Source organism: Cebus imitator, unplaced genomic scaffold, assembly GCF_001604975.1.
Source record: "Cebus imitator isolate Cc_AM_T3 unplaced genomic scaffold, Cebus_imitator-1.0 Scaffold16, whole genome shotgun sequence".
Taxonomy (NCBI): Eukaryota; Metazoa; Chordata; class Mammalia; order Primates; family Cebidae; genus Cebus; species Cebus imitator.
This window is the reverse complement of record NW_016107331.1, coordinates 2,055,111-2,080,604: the sequence shown is the minus strand read 5'-3', so window position 1 is coordinate 2,080,604 and position 25,494 is coordinate 2,055,111. Positions and strand designations below refer to the sequence as shown.

Sequence of the window (25,494 nt, the reverse complement as noted above, 5' to 3'; positions counted from 1 at the left end):
CCCTTTACTGCCCATTGCAGGCAGCCAGAGTACAATTCACACCCACCACCACCCACCCCTGTAAGTACCTTTTTTACACACTCATCCAAAGATTATATCTCCCACAGGGCCCCCAGGAAGGTGGGCAGGGTTTGAGCAGTTGATATTGACAAGGATGTTTCATTGGACCAGGGGGGTATATTATCCAAGTAAACAGTATAGATGAGAAGAGAGCTCTGTGTTCTGATGACTTTTAGTTTTTTAGGTACTCCATCTCTTTAGGATTTCGTAGCACTGAGCACTGTGGGTAGGAGAATGCGTTATAACATACTAGCAGTTCTGCATTATTTTAGACCCTGAGAAACATTTGGAATTAGGGTAAGAGCCATACCTATAAAATTGCTGTCCACCAGTCTGAAATGGACGTTTGACCAGCACACATGTAGACAAGTAATGGAGTTGAAAGCAGTCTCCTCGATGAATATATGCCAGATGTGCAAAATCTACCCTTACTCAAAGTATGTGAATAGGGAAAAGAAGTGGAGGAGACCTATAGTTGTCTTTTTAGAGAGAAAAAGTAGTCATGCGGAGAGAAAGTATGCCTCTGAAAATGACTGTTATAAGAATAAAGAAAAAAATCATAGATAAATGATGACTTTCTAGCAAAGACATAGGGCTTCTGCGAAACAGAAGCAAAAAATATTAAGGAGGTGTTTTTCCCCAAAAACCATTGATCATTTTGTGGTGACAACTGATTCATATTATGTTGAATTCCAAGTTTCTTAGACTTCCTGCCCGTATTTAATATTAAAACACTTTTCAGTTTTTATCAATGAAGTTAGTCTCTAAGTCCTCAAGGCAGCATATCAAAGTAGTTGTTTGTTTTGCTTTTGCTGTTTTCAAATATGTTTTGTTTATTATTTTAAATGTTTATTTTGAAATAACTTTAGATTTACAAAAACATTGTAAGAATACTACAAGGAATTTCCATATACCCTTCACCCAGATTCCCAATTGTTAATGTCTTACCACATTTGCTTTATGATTTTCTATGTAAACATATTTTTAAACTGTTTAAATTTCCTGAAACTTTATCCCTAAATACTTCCATGTATATTTCCTAAAAACTAACACATTATTTTTTATAACCCCAGTAAAATGATCAAAATAAGAAAATCCGCTTTGATGTAATGCTATTTTCTAATCTACAGATTTTATTCAGATTTCACCAAATGGCCCAATAATCTTTTCCAACAAAAGAAAATCCCAGTTTACTTGTTGCATTCATCCATCATGTATCTTTGTCTCCTTTAACTTGGAACAGTTCCTCAGCTTGTTTTTGTTTGCTAGGGGGTGAAGGGGGTGGGTTGTTTGCTTGTTTGTTTTGGTCTTTCTTAACGTTGGAGTTAAAAAACTCAAAGCAAGCCAGTGATTATTTAGAATGTCTGTAATTTGGTTTTTATCTATTTCTTCATGATTAGATTTAGGTTATAGGTATTTGTCAGGAATATTGCAGAAGTAATTTTGTGTTTTTTGGCCAGGTGCAGTGGCTCACACCTGTAATCCCAACATTTTGGGAGATCGAGGCAGGTGGATCACCTGAGGTCAGGAGTTCAAGACCAGCCTGGCCAACATGGTTAACCCCTGTCTCTACTAAAAACACAAAAAATTAGCCAGGTGTGGTAGCAGGTACCTGTAATCTCAGCTACTGGGGCGGCTGAGGCAGGAGAATCTCTTGAACCCTGGAGGTGGAGGATCAGTGAGCCAAGATCACGCTATTGCATTCCAGCCTGGGCAACAGGAGCATAACTCCATCCCCCCCCCCAAAAAAAAACTGTGTTTCTCTCAGTGCAACATTTCAGGAGGCACATGATGATTTGTCCTATTATTGTTAATGTTAATTTTGATCATTTAGTTACAGTGATGCTTGTCAGGTTTCTCCATTGTAAAATCACCATTTTTCCCCTTGTGCTTATTAACTTGGAGACATACTTTGAATGTACAGTAAGTTTCTTCTTCCTCCTTATATTAATACTTTTCATCTGCTATTTTGGAGATCTATTGACGATTTTTGCCTGAATCACTTTTTTACTTTGTTGGTTGACAAACGGATATTTTTGAATTCTGTCTTTTCTTCTCCATTTATTAGCTAACTATAACAGAATTGTTTTTTCTTTTCCATTCATATTCATTTATATATATAAGATGTATTCATGCATTATTTTATTCAGTGCGTTTAGAATGCTAAAATTGTTCTAAATTTTCCTTTCAAGCTGTATCACTTAACTTTTAACATATCCCCATTATTCTCTGAGCATTGTGAAACTCATCTTATATTTTCCCAGTTTTAGCCCTGGAAGCAATCATTTCTTTAAGGAACTTGGGGGTTTTTTAGTGGATATTGGTATGTAGAACCCACTGGAGTAATACAATTTTTAGGCCCTCTCAACTAACAGAACTAGGAAATATATGTATGTGTATGTATACACTCACCCACATCTATACATTTATCTATTTGTATTAAAAGCATAAGTGTACGCTGAGGCTTCCATTTCAGTCCATCCCCACAAGGGTTTATTCTAGCCTTTCTACTTTCCATGTTTATAACTCACTTTTCTGAAAGTATGAAATCTATCTGTCATTATCCGTAATATATGTATTTATTGCCGAATCTTTGACAGTCCACCATTTTGTCATAAAAGTGTTTTGGTTAAATATATTTTTGGAACTCTTACATGATAACAGGAAAAACATTTTAAGGGCAAATTCATATTTTTAATTCCAAATAAAAGTTATGATTTTTATTTTTAATTTTCTTACCTGGAAGCATTACAGTATTGGTCTCAGAGTCTTATTTGGAATAGAATATATTCTAAGACATATTCTAAAATATATTCAGTATGAAGTATTATTTCTCTTATTCTGAAAAAGACTGTTACTGCATCATATATCTGAAAAGTCCAGATATATTTGTGGTTTTGAGCACATTTGGTTCCAAAAGTTTAAATAATGTCATCCTGAGCCCCACCCAAGCCACATGGAGAAAAAATAAGGCAGAAGTAGTTCACCAAATAAATTTAAATGAATGGGTAGCAAAAGAGGGGATAGGCAAAAACAACAAAATGTTCAGTAGAGCATTGTATTTATTAACTCACTCACTTGTCAGGGAAAAAGAGGAAACTCCTTTAAGGAGAATATAAGAATCTATTAATAGTGATTGAGCCTAAAGGAAATATGAACACATTACTCCAAATAGTCTCTGCACAAATAGGTGCAGAATCTCTAAACAAATAGGTGCTCATTTAAAAAAAAAAAAAACACTAAAATAGAATATTTTTAATTTCATGTGGCATAGATAATGTCTTGATATTATCTTCCCTTATTTCTAGTAAACCAGTGCTTTTAACATAGTTTTAAACTACACAGTTGAAGAAAGGCACTTACCTAAATTGTTACAGATTATTTAACAAAATGAAAGCCCTCTAGTTACTTCTCTGCCTTCTACCACAGCACCACAGTCATGGGTATTGGGACTCAGGATATTTCAGAATATTTGGATTCTTATCACAGCTTTTGAGTGATCTGTCTAGATTAGCCAGACAATATGTATGGCTCTTAATTTTCTTCTCTGTCAAATAATAAGTTCTTTGAATTCTGTGTTTCTGACTTCCAGTTATCTAATTTTGCTTATCTTCTACATCTTCATTTTTACCTTTCATTTTATCTTGATGGATATTTGGTATGAAGTGTGGGGTAGAGTTAGAGGGAGGATTTAGGGATAAAAAGAAGGAAAGAGTTGAAGGTGATTTCAGCTCTTTGAATCCAGGTAGCTGGGAGAATGGGAATAACACAACTAAGCTAGGATCACAGGAAAATAAGCAGGTGTAGAGGTAGGCAGTGAGGTTTAGGGGCTTTGGTTTTTGGTTTTTGGAACGTTAAATTTGAAATATTTGTAGAACACCTTCGATTCTAACACAGTGCCTAATACATATTTCTATCCTTATACTTAACACATTTTAATTTAGATCTGTGATGTTCAACCTCAGCCAGGTCCTCATGGATGCTTTACCAGCAGTTTGTTTCACTCTTCCTTAGCTACTTTTCTTGCTCTCCTCAGTGCCTATTACAATTCTTTATTCTCATTGTGCACCTACATTATATTTGGCCCCTTCTCTATCAGCTAAAATTCTGTCATATTTTACAGAGGAGAAGAGACCATTAGACCCAAATTTCTTCTGATTCTACCCTTCACCTCCAATGTTACCAGACTTTAGTCACTCTTCTTCCTTGCCTCAGAAATAGAAATATTTTTTTTTCTTTTCAATGGCTAACAACACTTCTATTCTCTCTCACCCTTTTTTTTTTTTTTTTTTTTTTTTTNTCTTTTTTTTTTTGAGACAGAGTTTTGGTCTTGTCACCCAGGCTGGAGTGCAGTGGTACAATCTCAGCTCACTGCAACCTCTACCTCCCGGGTTCAAATGATTCTCTTGTCTCAACCCGCCGAGTAGCTAGGATTACAGGCACTGACCACCATGCCCAGCTAATTTTGGTATTCTTAGTAGAGATGAGGTTTCACCGTGTTGCCCAGGCTGGTCTCGAACTCCTGACCTCAGGTGATCCACCTGCCTCGGCCTTCCAAAGTGCTGGGATTATAGGCGTGAGCCGCCACACCGGGCCCTATCTATTGCCTTGATTCTACTTCTTGTTACTTCTTTGCATATCCTACACATTCACTCTTTCATATGAGTCTTTAGTCTATATCCGTTTCCATTGAGTGGAACTTTCCTCTAGTGCCATGCCGTGAACAAAATCCCAAGACAACCTGAAAGCCCTAGTTCACTACCCATCTAGAGTTGGGAGGGGTTACCAGTACAAAACTTCTCTCAACCCTTCCTCAGTCTCCAACTGCCATCCCGTGCCTCTCACACTTCCACTCCTTCACCACTTTCTACTAGATAATTAATGTCTTGGTCTTTCTGTCTTTTTCATCACCATGTGGCAATTAAGTGCCTGAAACATAACAGGTAATAAATGGGAGTTTATTGAATTTACTTCTCAACCCATTTCAATTCCCATTAAAGTCCTATTCTGAAGGTTATTAGTGACTTTCTACTCACCAACCAGACACAGCGACTTTTCTGTCCTCATCATATCTAACCTTTGAGATATTTGACTCCTTGGTTTTGTCTTCATATCTTTTCTTTTTTCAGTTTAATAATGTTTCTTTAGTTTTCCATATTTCTGTTACTTTTTTACTATTTACTTTTAGGTGCATCACAGAAAGGTAAAAAGCTTAAACCTGACAGGTTTCAAGAATAAACCCAGTTTAGATATTTTCTAGTCAATCTGCATCCACTACCTGCCTCTTAAAAATGTGGCTTGCTTGACTTTTTATATTTTTCCTGATTTTCTCATATCCAATTCTCTCTCTTTTTTTTTTTTTTTTTTTTTTTTTTGGAGATAGGGTCTTACTCTGTTGCCCAGGCTGGAGTGCAGTGGTACAGTCTCAGCTCACTGCAACCTTCACCTCCTGGGCTCAAGCAATCTTCCCACCTCAGCCTCCTGAGTAGCTTGGACTAGAGACACATGCCACCATGCTTGGCTAATTTTTTTTTGTTTTTTGTAAAGACAGGGTTTCACTATATTGTCCAGGCTGGTCTCAATCTCCTGGGTTCAAGCAATCCTCCCACCTCAGCCTCCCAAAGTTCTGGGATTATAGGTATGAGCCACCATGCCTGGTCTCCACCCATTCTTAATTAGCAATGTTTTCTAATTACATTTCTTGGCTGCTTTTTTTTTTTTTTTTTTTTTTTTTTTTTTTTTTTTTTTTTTTTTTTTTTTTTTTGTTTTAAAATTTTTTTTTTTTTTTTTTTTTTTTTTTTTTCCTTTTTTTTTTTCATTTTAATGCTACCATGTTGTTTCAACTATCAAAAATCTAGTTGAATCCTAGATCAAGTATCTTGCCCAACACAAAGTAGAAATCTATTCAGTTGAAGCTGTATCTTTAGTCCTGGTGTCGAATACTTTCTAGACCTACATTTTTAAAAGTTTGTTTATCATATATCCACTTCAGTGTCTACTGGTGCCTTCAAATCCAATAATCAGACATTTCCCCAAACCTGCCCCACTTCCTGAATTCCCAATGTATAAATGAGTAGCACCATCATCTACCCAGTGATGGGTAGATAAAAACCTAGTAATTATCTTAATTTCCTTTCTTTGTCTACCACACCCAGTTTGTCACCAAGCTCTGCCAAATACTTGGTGAAATGACCCTCAAATTATCCTACTCCTGCTTATTTTCATCAGCACTGCCTATCATTATTTGTCATCTCTTGCCTGGACTTTTTGCAGTGGTCTTCTAACTTGTATTCATATTCCATGATGTCTCTAGACTTATTTTTCTAAAACATAAATTTAGGGCCAGGTGAGGTGGCTCATGCCTGTAATCCCAGCACTTTAGGAAGCTGAGTCAGGAGGATAGCTTGAGGCCAAGGATTTGAGATCAGCTGGGACAACAAAGTGAGGCTCTGTCTGTACAAAACATTTAAAAATAAAAAATGATTTTAGAAACATACATTTGAACATGTCTCCATAAAACCCATGACTCTATTTTCTACAGCATAAATTCATCGTCTGACTGTGTAGCCTCACCCTTTACCACAACTCACTTTAAGCCGCACACCATAGCAGCTATATAACATAGCATAGTGTTTCCCAAATAAACCATGATTTCTTTTCTTTCTTTGTTTTTTTTTTTAATAGCAGTTCTTCTCTTTGTCTTTCTGATAGGGAGCTACTCTCTGTAAGTCCCAGCTCTCCAGCTCAGATATATCTTCTGTACCCAGATGGTACTTCTACCTATCTTACTACATTTTATGTCTTTCATAAAGATACCAGTCCTAGGGCCAAGAGCCCAAATGCTGATTTTTAATAAAGACATCAAAGACTATGAAGTAGAAACAGCGTAAGCCAAAATTAAAGAGCTTGACAGAAATTGAACAACTAGTAGAGATAACATTTTTTAAAGTATTTTTAAATGTTTATTATATTTAACTGTTTGGAGGAATCATGAAGAAAGGGAAATTAAAAATATAAAAGATAGCTGGGCCCAGTGGCTCACGCCTATCATCCCAACACTTTGGGAGGCCAAGGCGGGTAGATCACCTGAGGTCAGGAGTTCAAGACCAGCCTGGCCAACATGGTGAAACCCCGACTCTACTAAAAATATAAAAATCAGACAGGCGTGGTAGCAAGAGCCTATAATCCTAGCTACTTGGGAGGCTGAGGCAGGAGAATTGCTTGAACTCAGGAGGTGGAGATTGCAGTGAGCCCACATCGCACTGCTGCATGCCAGCCTGGGCAACAAGAGGGAAACTCTTGTTTTGAAAAATAAATAAATAATATAATATAATATAAAAGGAGCAAGGACTCACAAGAAGAATGAGATAGTTGGGAGGAGCTACCTTTGGAAACAAACTGTTTGTTTTGTCCTATCTGGAATGAATACATGAAAATTTAAATCTATAAATGATGGAATGTTGAGCTGAAAATGAATGTATAGCAAGAGCACGATTCCTTCAATGTATGACAGGAAGACAAAATATTTACTCAGGATGGATAATCACCATGAGCACTGGCTCACAAGAGTCCATTGTTAAATATTCAGGAATTTCACTAACTGTTTGTTAAACCACTGGTAGCTTGAAATCTGCCATGTGGGAATATTTACACCATAGTAACTGGCAAATACTGTAAATCTGGGCACTTTCTTCCCCATGAAGTTTACTGGGTTTACTGATACATCACCAGTAATCTTCAAGGCCTTCATAAAGGCTGAGCCAAAAATGCTTCCAGATATTAGTTAAGATGAAGTAGAAGTTGGAAAGCATGATTACATTTTGGATCTTATCAACCTTGTTTTTTTGTTTCCCTCCAGGAAATCTCTGCTTTAAAACAGAAAGGTTGGCTGGCTAGAGGGTGATCAAAGAAATGGAAGTTAACAAAGTAGGCTTTATGATAATGAATTAAGACATTGGAGAGAGAAATAAAATGTTGACAGTACCATTAAGGAGGGGCAGAGGCAATTTAGTCATAAACTAATAGAGAAGTAATGTAGTTTGTAAACATGGTGGAATTGTGATGTGAGAAAATTATGGTTGGAATATTGAGTAATTTTTCTAAGTGTCATGAGGAATAAGAAAGATGTCGGGCAAGGGAGTTAGTTGTTTAGTAAAGAGTTCTAGGATGTGACCAAACTCATAAATGGAGGAGAGGGGACTAATGTAAAGTAAAGGAAGGCAGTGAACTGTAAATTCCCATGATCTAAAGGTGATTTAGATTGTATCTTAAGGTTGCTTAAGAATGATGATAGGCAATATAGAGTGACAGAAAAGAACATGAGTCAAGTGCTAAAGACAGAGAGAGATGAAGTTGGTCCTAGAAGCCAGTAGATAAATTGGTGGTTCGGAAAGGGCAGGCTCACATTTAAATAAGAAGTAGGCCCAACATAGCAGCTCACGCCTATAATCCCAACACTTTGGGAGGTAATAAGACAGGTGGATTTTGAGACCAGCATAGGCAACATAGCAAAACTCCATCTCTACAAAAAATTAAAAATTAGCCAGGTGCAGTGATGCATGCCTTAGTCCCAGCTACTTGTGGGGATAAGGTAGGGGGATCTCTTGAGCCAAGGAGGTCGATGTTGCAGTGAGCCATGTTTGTGCCATTACACTCCAGCCTGGGTGACCAAGAAAGACCTTGTTCTCTCCAAAAAACTGAGAAACAGAGGATGGATGGTAGGTAGATCATGAACTGAAAGGGACCCAAGAGAGCAAAGTTGCATTCATTCATTAAGTCAAGTAAATGTTTGCTGCCATAAAAACATCTTAGTACTCAGCAGAAATAATTCTCATCCCTAGTGATGCTGGGCGTTCTAGCAGTGGTCATCTGCAGTGCTGAATTATCCACAGCGAGACCAAGCAGGTCTGTGATTAAGGCAAAGCGGGAATACCAAATAAGGAGGATAAAAGCTTTTCAAATAACTTATTATTAAATATTTCCCAAAAAATCAAAGAATTGTTTATCAAGAGGAAATCATAACTTTGTTAGACTTTCTTATACTTTATGGTTTTATATTATTTTTATGTTTAATTATATGGCAGGTATTGGGATAGAGAGAGGATTTAGAATAGTACAGGCACTAATCTTTCACTACTCTAAAGATCCTGTTCTGGCCTTGGCTGTCTGACTTGAGTAGAGAGTAATCTATTGGTGTTTTTCAGGATAAGACAAAAATATCTCTTATGGATGTACAGTATCTTCATGCAAGTGAGCTAGTGAGCTCGTGTGAAAAAAGAAAATATTTAGATTTAACTTTCCCTGTTAATATATACACTGTAGGGCTTTTAAACATAGGTTTTCCGGTTTTTCATTTCTTAAAGTATCATAGCAATGTGGTATTAGTACCTTCTAATCTCTAGAAAAGAGCTTGGTGAAGAGCTTGATTTGAAGAGAGAGAGTTTCTTACCCACATCTGATCCCCACAAATTAATAGTCTTTGGAGATTGTATTAACAAACTTTTTTGCATTTATTATATTGTTTTCTAGTAGCTAATTAGAAAGGGACAGGGAAGTAGTAAGGGCTATTTATCAAGTATTAACCCGTACTGCATGAACTTGTCTTAAAAAAAAAGTGCATAGCTTAGAAATTGCATGTGTAAAGACCACTAATTTGAAAAATTCTGGTTTCTCACTTTTTAGGTACACAAATATGTGTATTTCTACTTACAGAATAAGTAATTAGCATCATACAATGTGTATAACTTACCTGAAATCAATATAACTTAAAAGAAGTTATTCTCTTTAAAATCCTCTTGACTAAAATCTACCTTCTTTTGTGTAAATCCAAGGTATTATTATTCAGTTATCCAGCAATTAAACAGATATAAATTTCTTTATCCTTTACTATGCTTTGTGATACATTTTAAAATTTGACAAAAAAAATCATGAAATAAATTCATTTTAGGTCACTGTCCATATTGCTACGTGAATCAATATTTTTTTTTGTCCTATTCATGTTCCAGATACCATACTCCTCAGCATCTCCTGGGAATTATGTAGTAAGTACATTTGGGTTTGTTTGCTCATAAGAATTGATGTTACATTTTATTTGGGCAATGAAATAGTTGTCCAGATGTTAAGAAGAGCCCCTGTGTATTGGCCAAGAAGTGAACATCTTGAGTTGTTTCATCTGCCAACCTCAGTACATATGTTGATGTTCATTAGTGAAACAGTTATCAATCTGGCCAGAATTGCCCTGAGTACTGTGTTTTACTTCAGCATATGTTTCTGAAAACCAGTACAATACACTCTGTCCAATCATGAAGAGAGTAATCCCCAGTTACATGGTAATACGCTTGAATTTGCAGTTCTCCAGGAGAATAATCTCCACCCCCATCCAACCCTATGCTCCACACATAGCATCTAAGAAGACATTAACTTTCTTCCAATCACAAATGAATTAGATGGCAGAATAATGACCAATAATTTAGAGGGATTATTTCATTTTTTGGTCATTCTTTGAAATTGAGAAGATTTATTTTTATCATTCTTATTAATATTTAGTACACATTAAAATTTTCCAAAAATTCATATCAGTGTGAAGTCAAATTAACAAGTTTTATATGACCTCCTGAGCTTATAAATGACCTTTTAATCATCATCACATTATGATCATTGCTACATCAAAAGGTGAACAGAGAAGAAAATACATTACACCATTTAAAGGGAAATGCCTAACAGAGAAACAGGGATAAAATGGTAACAAGGGAAATCTTTCCTAAAGAAATGTTCAGAGGTGGTGGCTAGCTGGAAGGAAAAATTGAATGCATAAGAAGAAAATCAGTGAGCATTTCACTGTCCATGGAAATAGTGTATTATTAACATAGTGAAAGGCACACATTGCTTTGGATCTGTGAATTTAGTGTTCAATGTTCCTGTAACCTATAAAACTAAGCAAGTCTTGCTTTGCATTTTCTATGAAATAAAAATGAAAGTAAGAAAATTTGTATACTTATTTTTTCTTAAAGTCACTAATAAATAAGGCTGATACATCATTTTATGAAATTATAGATATTTAAAATAAATTTTAAGTTGTGCAAATACAGATATTATTTGAAATAACTGGCAGGTCTACAGCCATACCACCCTGAATGTGCCTGATCTCATCTGAAATAATTGGCAGGCCATATCTGTACATTCAGAATGAGGTTAAAATTTCACCATTTAAAAGTTAATTTGATCACTGTACATAGAGCATCTGAAAAGGCCTAAAACCCATTGCCTGAATTATCTATTTTGGTTATCTGAAATAATTGAATTAACTTTAGAATCACCTAATCTCCATTTCAGTTTGCTTGTGTAGCTGCAGCCTCAGTAACCCACAGCATTAGTCAACATTGCCTCTCATTTCTAACTGATGTGATAGTGGAAGGTACAGGGCTCCAGAAACGTTGAAATTGATGCTGAGAGAAGAAATGACAGCAATGCATTTTTAAAAAATATAAGTCAATAGGCAAATGTCTTTGTTTTTAAAGATATTCTTTAAGTGAATATCATTTTAGCTTTCTATGAAAATTAAAAATACAATGAATTATTTCTGTTTTATGGATTTGTAAAGGCCCTATTGAATGGTTTCTGCTTAACCTCATTATAACTGATATGATTAATTCATGAATAATGAATTAGTGTTGTTACAGGCTCCTTGTTTTTGGAAATTTGTCAAAACAATCTCAACATATTTAAGCTAAATTATGTTTTGTAGAATATTGAAATGATTGTGCATTCAAAGAAAATATAGAGAAAATACATTTCCACTCTTACTTTCAAATTGGATTATTGTAGATATGTCTAACTTTTCTTCTGTTTTATCTTATGCAATGCCTTATTTTTACTGAAATTTTGTATAATTATTTAGGGTCCTCCAGGAGGTGGAGGGCCACCAGGAACACCCATCATGCCTAGTCCAGCAGGTATTGTAATCAAACTAGCCACATGGGCATTTGATAATTAGAATAAAATCACAGAATATAGAAATTGTTCATGAAATAAAATCAGTAGTAGTCATTTTCTCATAATGGTTAAAGGAGTAGAGGCAACAGGGTAGGAAAAAATAGTGTTCTTAAATAACTATTATTCAATTAAGAATTTAGAAAATTCCTGTGTTGTGAGTATCAGATTTAATCAGGATGAACACTGTTGATCTGTATGAATTACCCAAAAATGTGTCTAACTTAAAGATTTATTGAGACTGAGAAAACTATCCAAATATTCTACAATTTAGAAAAATTCTGAATAAATAAAACATTAAATACATGGATCCATTAGGTTTAAAATGCCAAATCAGACTCACCACATCCATTATCTTACTAAGATAAATGAAGGATGGAGACCTACGTACAGTATTATTTACCCTACATGCCTATCAGTATGTATTAGTTAGCTAATAAATTCACTATGTAATAATAAAAGTGTTTTTAATCTTCTAAACTAAAACGTACTTCAGTATTTTCATAATCATTTTATATAATTAAATAGTTTTATCCTTTATTTTTGAGACTTTAATACAGACTATTAAATGTGTCTTGGGTTTGTTAACAGTGGAGGACGAAATTGACACACCCCTCATAGAAAGTTCTCTGATAAAATGTGTCAAGAGCCATGAAAAGGTTCATACTATGTGACTCTGTAATTCTAATACTAGAAATGATAGAGCTACAAAACCCAAGATTTATGTTGAAGAATGCTCATTTGTTATACTCAAGAGTAAAACTGTAGACACAAACTTCATGCCTAATTCAAGTTAGTGAAATTATTAAATTAATGTTTAAGGCATAAGATGGAATATAATAGAGCCATTAAAATTATTATCAAAGAATTTGTAATGGCATGGAAAAACAAAATCTCATGACTCAATGCAATATGATCACAGTTTCATTGGAAACTATATATAACACGAATCTAGAAAGTAAAAAGTAGAAAACAAAGAAATAGACTAAAAATTTATCAGTTATTACTTTGGGATGATTAAGTAGATGAGAAATTTTAGTAATTATAAAGTATTTTTGATTATGATGTTTTACTGTTCAACTCATATCGTTTTAACTGGCTTGTTGAAATTAAGATAGAAGTTTGAAATTCAGTATCATTGATCATATCAATAAAAAATTTTAATTTTGAACCCTTTTAATTTAGAAAAATTATAAGCTTGATAATTAATACAAAATTTTACTTTGCCTCACTGACTCCTTGGATATTTAATGGTCTGTGTCCCAAAGGCACCTTAATTGAAAATGAAACAATTCGTTGAAGATAGAATTACATCACCTGATCGTCTTGCCCGTATTTACATTCTTGTATGGTGAAGTTAATGTTTAATTTATGAGGGTAGCATGTGAATAGTAAGTGCTTTACTACAAGACTAAAAAAAGTGTTTTTGGGGAAACACTGAACTTTGCAGGCAATAAGTAATTTTATCACATCTTCCTTTCAAACCAGAAATTGCCTAAGTATATCTTCCTAGTTTCAAACCAGAAATTGCCATAAGTATATCTTCCTAGTCTTTTGGTATACTTTTATGTGTTCATCCTGTGTCACAGTCACTCCCCTAATACTCAGCCAACACCCCACCCACAAGACAAGAGGTCCCAGGAGATCCACTTTATTTTAAAGTTTTTCTGTACATAAAAAGAAGTCAGAAGTCAGACGTTTTCCAGTAAATACCAATCTTTTTTTATTCTATTTATTTATTTATTTATTTTGAGACAGAGTCTCTGTCGCCCACACCGGAGTACAGTAGCACAATCTCAGCTCACTGCAACCTCAGCCTCCCAGATTCAAACGATTCTCCTACCCTAGCCTCCTGAGAAGCTGAAATTACAGGCACCTGCCACCACACCCAGCTAATTTTTGTATTTTTAGTAGAGTTGGGGTTTCACTGTGTTGGCCAGGCTAGTCTGGAACTCTTAACCTCAAGTGATTCACCTACCTTGGCCTCCCAAAGTGCTGGGATTACAGACGTGAGCTACCGCGCCCAGCCATAAATAACAATGTTATCCCTCTCAAATTTTTTCTTAGCAGATAAAATTACATACTTGATTAGTCTTTAAAATGATAAATTTCTTTTCTTTCTACGTATTTAAAATATATAGCCCATCTTCCTTTCACCAAGAGTAAGGCTAATACATTTGAAAAACCGTTCGAAGATTTCCTATGTTTAAAAAGCAATCCAAGATTTAAGTTAGTTTTATGTGTGATTGAATTTATTCCAACAGTTAAATCTAAGTTAACAGTACCGATTGTCCTGAGTACACAAGATGAGTAGGACATGGTCCCTTTCCTTCTCTCCATGAGCTTATTATATCCTAGCTGGAAGCAGGAGGAGATAATAAAGCAGTAAAATATTACTGTAATGTAAGACAGAATCAGTGGTGGGGGAGCACTCATGCACTTGGAACTACCAGGAAGAAACCTCATAGAAGACATAACATTTGAGATAGCCCTTCAACAGTGAGTAGAATTTCTGTATGTAGAGATTGAGAAGATGTTTGGAGGAAGAAAGAACAAAAACTTGGAGGTGGAAAGGTTGGTCACATGCAGGAACAAAACAAGTAGCCTGGGTTGACAGGAGTATAGCATACATAAGGATGTAAAAACAGTTAAGGCCACAAAAGCAGGTTGGAACCTTCCTTAGAATAAACAAAGAGGGTCAGCTTGAGGTGGGCACTCCAACTTTTCAACATTATGATATATTCATCTAGAAGTAAAATACAGTATTTAGATTTATGGATCATTGTTGACAGTCAATAAATAAATGACATGAGACCTACTCTGTAAGTAGTACAAACTAAAATAATAAACTTATTAATGTCTAATGAGTAATCCCACAGTAAAAGGAAAGTAATTGACACTCTATGGTTACTGCCATGTGAAAGCAAATGATTTACCTTCTGTCTCAAATCAGTACAAAAATTTCGAAACACATTTTTTTTTAAATAGGCCTACTGGCCAGGCACAGTGGCTCACACCTGTAACCCCAGCAGTTTGGGAGGCCAAGATGGGTGGATCACGAGGTCAGGAGATTGAGATCATCCTGACCAGCATGGTGAAACCCTGTCTTTACTAAAAACACAAAAAATTAGCCAGATGTGGTGGCACATACCTGTAGTCCCAGCTACTCCAGAGGCGGAGGCAAGATAATCGCTTGAACCTGGGAGGCAGAGGTTGCAGTGAGCCAAGATTGCACCACTGCACTCCATGCTGGGTGACAGAGTGAGACTCCATCTCTAAATAAATAAATAAATACATACATACATACATACATACACACACAAGCAAGGAGGCAAGCCCTACTACATTATATTAAGAAAACTGTATAATGTGGAAAAATAGGAAACCATAATTCATCATTTATATTTTCTCAGTGTAAAATATTTAGCTTTCACTCTAGGTTTTGCATTCTAAAAACATGTATGCTCAGAGACTTAATTAGAATTAGCTAACAGACATGAAATACAAATTTTTTAAGTACTGCACAATGTTACATATATTTATATCAATATACAGTACAGATATTTTTATTATAATCAAAAATGAGTGAAAACATTTATCAAAAGTTGTGCTGGAGGATGCTGACTTTTAGTTCAAACAAGAGTATTATATTATTCTAATTATATAGTCTTTCTCTAATCTCTTTCTTTTGGAATTAAGCCAGGATAGTCCACCAGTTTTCACTAATTATTAACTAAAAAAACTTTTTAAAATTTGTATATAGGAAACTTAAGGAAATAATGAAAACTGAAAAGCTACTGAATCTGATTTTTAAGAGATATTATATATCTTATATATATACAGATACACACACAATTGCTTGAAAAAGTGAAAAGTATCTGTTTTTTAAAAAAGAAAAACTTCACTGTTATTTTTTAGATTTCTCATGTTCCTTTACCTGAATTATTGAATATTACCTGATTATTCCTTATACCTAATTTATAACCTCAGAATGATAATTTTGGGGTCAGAAAATTACTGTGGGTATTTGTTTTTGAATATTAGTAATGACAATTTCAAGTGTTGCAGGTTATATATAGAGAGGTATATGTAGGAAAACCGTCTTTGATCATTACTTTGTGATGAATTGGGTATAGATTCTAAAGAAATCTTTTAATTAAGTAATGTTTTGTTTCAGAAATCTTTTAATTAAGTAATATTTTGTTTCAGATTCAACGAACTCTGGCGATAACATGTATACTTTAATGAATGCAGTACCTCCTGGACCTAACAGACCTAATGTAAATATGAATTTTTTATTTTTGGAATGTATTTGAAGACTTTCAAACTCTGAGTGCATTCCATGTCCTGTATATTGTAGACTTTATATTTTATTGTCCAGGAGCTTATTAGATACTAGAAAAGTCAAATCCTTTCTCTGAGCTGGGTTAAAAAAACATAGTACACATGTGTAACAGAGATTTTATGTCAATATAATTTAAAAGTAAAACTGATCCTAATCAATTATTTAATGTTAGTTCATCTTATTTTGTTGTAAATAATTAATGACTTATACTGTTTGAAAATAACAGGTTATATATAATCATTTATATTAACCTCATTTTTGGCATCATTAAGTTTTTTCATTGTGATCCTTTTTTATCCTGATAAACTTGAAAATAAAGTAGGAAGTTGGCTATGTTTCTTTTTTTTAGAATATGAAATCTAGAGTTTAGATATGGAGCTAAAGCAGTTATTACAGGAAGAACTTGGGTGTTCTTAATAAAGCCTGTGGTCATGATTTTTCCACAGAAGCTCATAGGAAAACATTTTATTTATTTATTAGGCCTATATGTTTATAAAAATATTTATAACATAGTTAATACATTTATACATGTGTTGTATATATGGTAGCAGAAATCAAAGAAAAATCAGAAGATAAATATGTTATGTGCTAAACTGACCAAACATACATACCTATAGTTTTAGTGTCTTTTAAAACACTGTGGGGGCCAGATAGAAGTTCACAGGCTACTAGGCTTACCAGCACCAGTTTCTCAACCCATATCTAAACTATGCTTTTGGTAACAGCTGAATAACAGCAGTAAGTTTAAAGTCAATTTCTTTGACTTATATATGTCTTCTATCAGTGAGGCATATATATTCCAAGTTGTTTACTGAATACCAACCATCCTATGTGCTTTTAGGTACTCAATTTGACCAAGCAAAATTGGCATTCTCTTGGGGAATTTCATAAGCATGTGGTTGGTATGCTCACAGTGATAGAAGGCCATCTTATTCCCACACAGAGGTGGTGAAATACGGGGATTACCTGCTGAAGGCTGTTATTTCTCCCTAAAAGCCTCATGATTAGTAACCACCACCACTCCATCCACACATGCACACACCATAGTCAATATTCTTCACCATACAACATGGTAGAAATGCTTTTGGCATGGGAAATTTGAAGAAAGAGCATTTTCAGCAGTGTAAGGTACTTAGAAGTAGTAACTTGTCTTCGAACTGGGCCCTGGGTTTCCTCAGTGTACCAGGGAGATGAGAGGAAGACTGAGTGGGGTGGGCCATGGATTTTCTATCACCAAGCCCATCATGTCACACCTGTTTTGTACCAGGCTTCTAATGTAAGATTTCACCTGAAAAGAAAGGAAAGAAAAAAAGAATTTCACCTCTTTAAAAGAATTGCTATGCAATGTCTGAGTGTCATTGAAGTGACATGGTTGAGACTGCCAAGAAGAATTAGCTATATATCAGCCATCCCCAGGGAATGAAATGTATTTAACCTATAAGATGAAATTATTTATTATGTCCATTTGAACAAAGATAGATTGTCTGCTAAGAAAAACACTAACGTTGGCATATGACATTGAATTATGCTTCTTAATAAGCTAATACCATTAACAGCTTCTTAAGAACCACCTTTGGTTTTCAATAGAAAAATTTGTCAGTATCATAGAGGAAAATGTTTATCTTCTCATTTGTACTGGAATGTATATACTTTCTAACTGAGTATATCTGAAGAAGAAAACTTTGGCGATGAATGAGGATTAACCTAAAATTCTATTATCTGGAACACAGAGAAAACAATATGAGAGAGGTGAACAGTCCAGCTAGAGAATCTACAAGGCTGAAAAACAAAGATCTCCATAGCTTGAAAGTGAAAATAAGTTGTGGCAGTGTCTTGTAATGTTAAATATGTTATAAAATTGAGATAAGCCATTGTTTTCAGTATGATTACAGCGATTTTCTTCATTTTTAAAATAGTTTCCAATGGGCCCTGGGTCAGATGGTCCCATGGGTGGATTAGGAGGAATGGAGTCACATCACATGAATGGCTCTTTAGGTAAGGCTTTTCAGTTTGATGTTTAGAATAAATCCAGAACAAAACCTTAATTCTGCATAGTGGATATTATGGTTTCCAAAGTTCTTTCATAGCCAGCTACTCATTTTTAAATACTTCAACTTTTAACTCATACAGGTAGTTTAATCTACATTGTATTGGTTATTAGAACTGTAGATCACTTGAAGATCAGAAGTGTGAGAGTTGATCTAGTTCATATTCACAGTTATTTACTTTAACCTACCGAAATTTCATGTCTTACCATAAAAGGAGACATTGCTGCTGTGGGCATGTGTCATGCTTACCTAACCCGGAAGACTGCAGTATTCTTGTAGCTGTTTTTCTTTCTGTTGTTTGTTTGTTTGTTTGTCTCCAGAGTTCTGTGGACACAGCCTCAAAGAACTTCAGTTCTCTCCAAGCATTTCTTAATTTTGTTTTTGTATTTTTATGTTTGCCTCCTGTTTAACATAAAATTGTTAATCATATTCTGGATAATTTGAATGATTCTCTTAAAAGAGAACACTGCCTATATTGTCTTCATGATAAAGACCATTTCAAGTATGTGACTGATGGTTAAAAACATAACTTTATAGCCTGGGCACCATGGCTCATGTCTGTAATCCCAGAACTTTGGGAGGCCGAAGTGGGCAGATCACCTGAGGTTAGGAATTCAAGACCAGTCTGGCCAACATGGTGAAACCCCATCTCTACTAAAAAAAACAAAAATTAACTGGGCATGGTGGCGGGTGCCTGTAATCCCAGTTACTTGGGACGCTGAGATGGAGGAATCGCTTGAACCTGGGAGGCAGAGGTTGCAGTGAGCCGAGATTGCACCACTGCACTCAAACCTGGGTGACAAGAACAAAACTCTGTCTCAAAAAAAAAAAAAAGAAAAGAAAAGAAAAAGAAAACATACTTTATAAATGATGTCCTCTTACCATATGAAGCTAAATAGCTGCAAGGTGAATAAAAACTTGAACAATAGTGAGAAATAGAGATAAGTGTTGCAAAATTGACTAGGCCATACCGTAGTTATATTTGTTTTGCATTCACATAGGTTGAATGCAAAACAAAAAAAAAAAATCACTTTTTATGTTTGTATACGTTTAAGTAACATGACCATAAACTAATTTAAAAGTTGACAATGTGGGTGGGAGTTGTGATTTTTTTCTTTGGGGAAGGGTTCATCTTTTACTTAAGTTGGAAAAAGTATATTCGTGAGTAATTTAGGTTATATACAGATTTTACTCCCCCACCTAAGGTCAGGAAATGCCTCCCTCTGATACTTGGAAAATCTTTCAGTAATCCAGAAATTATTTGCAGTACACTAACAGACTTTTGAGCTTTTAAGGATTCATACTTATTTTGCCTAGATTTCAGAGTCTTGATTTGCACTGTCCAATTGCATTAGCCACAAGTCATATGTGACTATTTAATTTTAAATTAAGTAAATTTTAAAATTCAGTTCTTCAGTTGCACTGCCACATATCAGGTACACAGCAGCCACTTGTACCTAATGACTACCTTAATGAACATCACAGAGAAACATTTCCATTATTGCACAAAATTCTGTTGGACAGCACCATTCTAGAATTTTATTTTCCAATTTCTTGCAAAATAATTCACTTTCCACTATTGTTATTTTAGAACTATTCACAAAAAGATGATATTTGGTATAGTTAGAAGGCGCTCATTATCTTAGTCACTAGAATAGAATTTTCAGAAGATTTTCACCTATGCTTGGCAACTGGCTCATTGCTTTCTATAATTAACATTACTGTACGTATTATATATACACATATGTAAGATTGCGTATATGCATTCAGTATTTAATAATTTATTGTGCCTGTTTATTTGCAACTTATGTTAATAAGCCCTAGTTTTATTTGTAATTTTGACTGAATGCTGTGCTACTAAAATGTTATTTTTATGCTAGGAAAATTAATTGTCAGAAGTAAAATTGTTTAAAATAAAGTTAATATTGTGGCAAAGATCTGATTATTGTTCTATTACCTATGTATGATTCTATTTCTTTTTTCTTTTTTTATCTGAGACAGTCTTATTCTTGTCACCCATGCTAGAGTGCAGTGGCACCATCTCGACTCACTGCAACCTCCACCTCCCAGGTTCAAGTGATTTTCCTGCCTCAGCCTCCTGAGTAGCTGGGATTATGGGAGGCTGCCACCATGCCCAGCTAATTAGTAGAGGCAGGATTTCACCATGTTTGACCAGGCTAGTCTCAAACTCCAGACCTCAAATAACTCACCCACCTCAGCCTTCCAAAGTGCTGGGATTATAGGCGTTAGCCACTGTGCTTGACCTCTATTTCTTACATAAGAAAATAAATTAATATTGATTATTTCTTCCAAGGATCAAAATAAAAATATAATATTTAAAGACATTTTTAGTTTTGAAGGATTATCATGAATATTCATTGCTATCAACTTTTTAATATTATTAATACCTAGCTTTTGGTTATTATACTAAAGTATGGTTTAAAATATTGTCAAATATTGTTGCAAGTGTTCATTATATATTTTATCAGATTTACAGCATCATTTTTAAAAAAATACGTAGATATCTCTATATATGTTATATATATATATATATAACGTATATATATATAATATATATATATATAACGTATATATATATAATATATATATATATATAATATATATATATATATATATATATACGTTTTTAAATTTTTAATTGGTTAGGGTATGTAAATGGTCTTTCTAAACTTTCACGTTCAGGAATCTATGATAACAGTTTTCTTCATACTTCCATTTAAAAAAATGATCGGGAACTAGCGATAGAATTCCTTGGATTTTCCATCAGATGGTACTGATTCAACATACTGTATAAAAGAAAAGCAACTTTTTCAGATTAAAAAACTCAGGAGTTATACACTGGAAAATACATATAGTATACTTCACTTATTTAAATTAAAGGAGTATTTATAAATGGAATCTTACCTAATAAAGGCTTTCTTTTTATATTTTGTTTCAGGCTCGGGAGATATGGACAGTATTTCCAAGGTGAGTGCTGTGTATTCTGTGTTGCTTTTAATCAACTGTATTTAACATGGAACTCTCATTAAAATTATTAGAGTAAACTTATGAATATTGTTCTTGAACAAGAGTTTGAAAGTAGAAGACCAGGTATAATTAATTGGAAGTTAGGAATATTAATGTATATTATCTGTGGGAAAGGCTAAACTAAGTTTTTTAAGAATAAATATGCTAAGATTCATTAACAGGGCATACTATACGTTATTAATTGATACCCGAGTAATAACAGATTTAATCACATTACGATGTTGCTTATTTGTAAAGCAAACTTACAGAATTTAGTAATCTTTTGAAAATGTAAAGATATCTAAAGAAATGTTAGGAGAGGTGAATCTGAAAAAGTGGTTCTTATGTATCATAAGGGCATTGCCTTTACATATTCAATTCATCTTGCAGACCTTCATTAGGAAATGCCGATTTCCACAATAATTATTCTAGTCCCCAAAATAGAGTAAGAAAGTGATTAGAGGAAAATTATATTAGTACAAGTAGGAAAGAGAGCCTTTCATTAGTAAATAGTTGCATTTTCCCTCTTTCAATAGTTTGAATATCTAAAATGAATCCTTTAATAAAATGCCTTATATTTTTGAAGAATAATACCTAAATACTATTTAGGTCATGATGAAGTTAAAGTAGTTCTCGGTGAGTCAAATGTATTTAGAATTACTGATGAGAACTAATTATTCGCTACTACCAGAATGGCTGTCTTAGTAGTCTCCTCTATATCAATAAGCAGAGAAATTCATTAAGGGATGACTTTTTAAAAAATATTTACTTATTATACTTTAAGTTCTGGCATACATGTGCTAATTTATATTTATGTATAATAATGTAAAATTCCTGCTGCCAAGAAAAATAAAATAAAATTGATTGAGCTAAAAAACATTTTAAATTAATACTTCAAGTTTTAAAAAACATTTAATTAGAATTCTAGCATTATAACTCTACTGCTTGGCTGCTTTGCCTCACATTTCCACAGGTATTTTAGATGTCTATGTTTAGAAACAATTATGTTTAGAAACAGTCAAAAAGGTCTTTTTCATTTCTAAAAATAGATAAATATTTATAATGAGTACTAGCTTACCTCTGTGAGAAATGATATTTATGAAGCCTATTTCAAAACAAAATTCCCTATGTAACTTTATTAGCGCCTTCTCTCCAGGCCTTTGCAAGTCAGATGACCATGATTATGTTGGCTGTCTCAGGTATTTCTTTTTTTTTTTTTTGAAATGGAGCCTTGCTCTGTCACCCATGCTGGAGTGCAGTGGTGCAATCTCGGCTCACTGCAACCTCCCCCTCCCGGGTTCAAGCAATTCTGCTGTCTCAGCCTCCCAAGTAGCTGGGACTAAAGGTGCATACCACCACACCCAGCTAATTTTTGTATTTTTAGTAGAGACAGGGTTTCGCCATGTTGGTCAGTCTGGTCTCAAACTCCTGACCTCAGGTGATCCACACGCCTCGGCCTCCAAAAGTGCTGGGGTTACAGGCGTTTCCCACTGCACCCAGCGTCTCAGTTATTTCTAACAATTGAATCAACCAAATTGTGCTTTGCGGTCTCCAGTGAAACTTCTAGTGCCATATTTGAGAAGCATATTCTTTTACCTAGAGATGGATTCTTAATTACACAAAAGTAGGATCATCCAGATGATTTTAGGCCATCTTCCTAAAATTTTCACCACCTACTTACCTTTACATAAGATAGTTATAAACAAAATTCTATATGGGAAAGTACTTTATAATTTATAAAACAGTTTAAAATTTTTAAATAGTCATAATGATGAATTAAATGCCATCTTCTAATCTGCCCTCATATCAGATTGGTTGCTATTCCTTCTGTGCTTACTTTCCCTTGCCTGTTTTCAGATACAAGTTTTCCACCGTACTGTGCCCCCGCCTCGTAACATTCTCTTGCCTAATGATGCATTGCTTGTGCTCTAAGCAGTAACCAACCATCCAGTGTGTACTTTTGTGTGCTGGGTATTGCCTTCTGCACTGTGGGGACATAAAAAAGACTTCTTTAACAACGAACACAATCTCTGCCCTCAAGTGGTGTATTCTTAAGCAAGAGTTCCTTCATTCACTAAATGTTGATGCACTAAGTTATTATGCTGGGCTCTAAAAATCCAAAGATAAACAAGATACTTTGTCTGCCCTCAAGAAGTTCAGTTTAACAGAGGAGATCAAACAAATAGGATAAAAAACTTTTATAAAGCAAAATTAATATGCATTTAAGTTAATATAAGATTTATCCCCCGGTAATAAACATGCCACTTAACAATGTACTAGAATTGACTAGTTAAATCTGCCTTAAAATGAGTTCCCACGCAGCTCATTTCTATGCCGCCTCTGCTCCAAGTTCATTGGGTCTGCGCTGGCCGACCCTGGGTGATAGTACCACTAGTGTCTGTCTCACTATAGTCACTCATTCTCTTAAGAGCATCAGCAGCGTCATGCACATTGTATACCTCCTGCCCCAGATTCTTTCTCTTCCTGCTTCTTTCCACTCCCAGCCTAATTTTTTCAGTTTTTTACTCCAAGGTATGCACAGTCACTAACTCTGCTCTTCCTACATTTCTTCCTTTTCCAGCTCATGTTCAGCTATCTCAAGAAGCTTTCTCCTTCCGTTTGTTTTCCTGGAATCATTCACTATCATTCATTACCAATCCTGTTTTGTTTTTTTCTAGTAATTTTGTTTGTGAATCCAAAGACAGTCTTACCATTATTGCTTAGTAATTTTTAAAGTCCCTCTTAGGTCTCTAGCTACAGTGCTATATAGTTCTTCAGTTAAATAATCTGTATTTTGTCAAGTACCAGTATCACATATTAAAAAAAATTCTGCATTTTAAATGTGGATAAGTGCCACTTCAATTGTTTTCTACTTTTTATTGCATAGATACTCTATTTTATCCATTTTTATATATAAGATAAATAAAGAGTACTGAACTGAGATTCAGAAAGCCTGGTGCTACTACAGTACTTACAAGTTACAGTAGCATGTTACTTAATCTCTCATAGGCGTAGTTTGCTTAGCTGTACAAAAGCTTGTACTTCATTCCCTGCCTACTTCAGAAAATTGTTGAGAATCAAGTGTGAACATATGTTAAGGGCTATGAAGTGCTGTACAGACACTAAATATCTTCCTTCTCATTAGCTACACAATCTTTTGTGGACAAGGCTAGGAATTCACACTATCAAATGCACTTTGATGGCACTGTTTCAGTCAGCAAAATGAATTCAAAGCTTCCAATGAAGTTTCAAAATTATTTCTTGCTTAGTTGAGCATTACCTAGTAATGCTCTTGTGCCTCTTTTTCAAAATGCAGAATTTATCTTTAATTTAGAAGGGCTTTAAAGATGATATGTGAAATTCCTTTCATCCCTTTAATAACTGAGGGTTCACCCATTTAATTAATGGAACAAAAATATTTTTCCTTGGAGTTGTGTTAGGGGTTGGGGATAGAGAGAAGTATATGGTTTGTTTTTTGGGTTTTTTTGTGTTTTTTGTTTTTTTTGGGTTTTTTTGAGACAAAGTCTCACTGCAACCTCCACCTCCCAGGTAAAGCAGTTCTCCTGCCTGAGCCTCCTGAGTAGCTGGGACTACAGGCGCGTGCCACCACGCCCAGCTAATTTTTGTATTTTTACTACAGATGGGATTTCACCATGCTGGCCAGGCTGGTCTCAAACTCCTGACCTCATGATCTGCCTGCCTCAGCTTCCCAAAGTGCTGGGATTACAGGTGTGGGCCATCACACCCGGCCAGTTTGTTTTCTTAGAAGAAAAGAACCTAAAAATTCTACAGTTTACATTAACATAACTCACGTTTATGTTTTTGAGTTTGAAAAAATATGTATGTGACAAGCTCTGATCGTATCATGTTTAATAAATTATCAAGGATGTATTTTCAACCTGAAGCATTCTGACCTCAAGAACTTTCATTCCAGCTACAGATTCTACACTGTTCACAAGGGAGCTAGTAGATGACTAGAGATCTCCACCATCATCTCAGGTGTGCTGACCTGAGTTCTAGCTCAGC

General features: G+C 34.7%; 1 protein-coding gene across 4 annotated transcripts in view; it reads left to right on the top strand.

Moving 5' to 3' along the window:
- The window catches only part of SSBP2 (single stranded DNA binding protein 2), a 316,425-nt gene that overhangs the window by 277,839 nt on the left and 13,092 nt on the right, over window positions 1–25,494 (top strand). For all 4 annotated transcript variants that reach the window (XM_017507723.2, XM_017507775.2, XM_017507742.2 and 1 more), the window contains 5 exons: window positions 10,065–10,100; window positions 11,957–12,011; window positions 16,258–16,328; window positions 18,310–18,388; window positions 21,401–21,429. In XM_017507723.2, coding sequence (XP_017363212.1) covers window positions 10,065–10,100; window positions 11,957–12,011; window positions 16,258–16,328; window positions 18,310–18,388; window positions 21,401–21,429 — 270 coding nt within the window. The remainder of the gene's footprint in view (window positions 1–10,064; window positions 10,101–11,956; window positions 12,012–16,257; window positions 16,329–18,309; window positions 18,389–21,400; window positions 21,430–25,494) is intronic.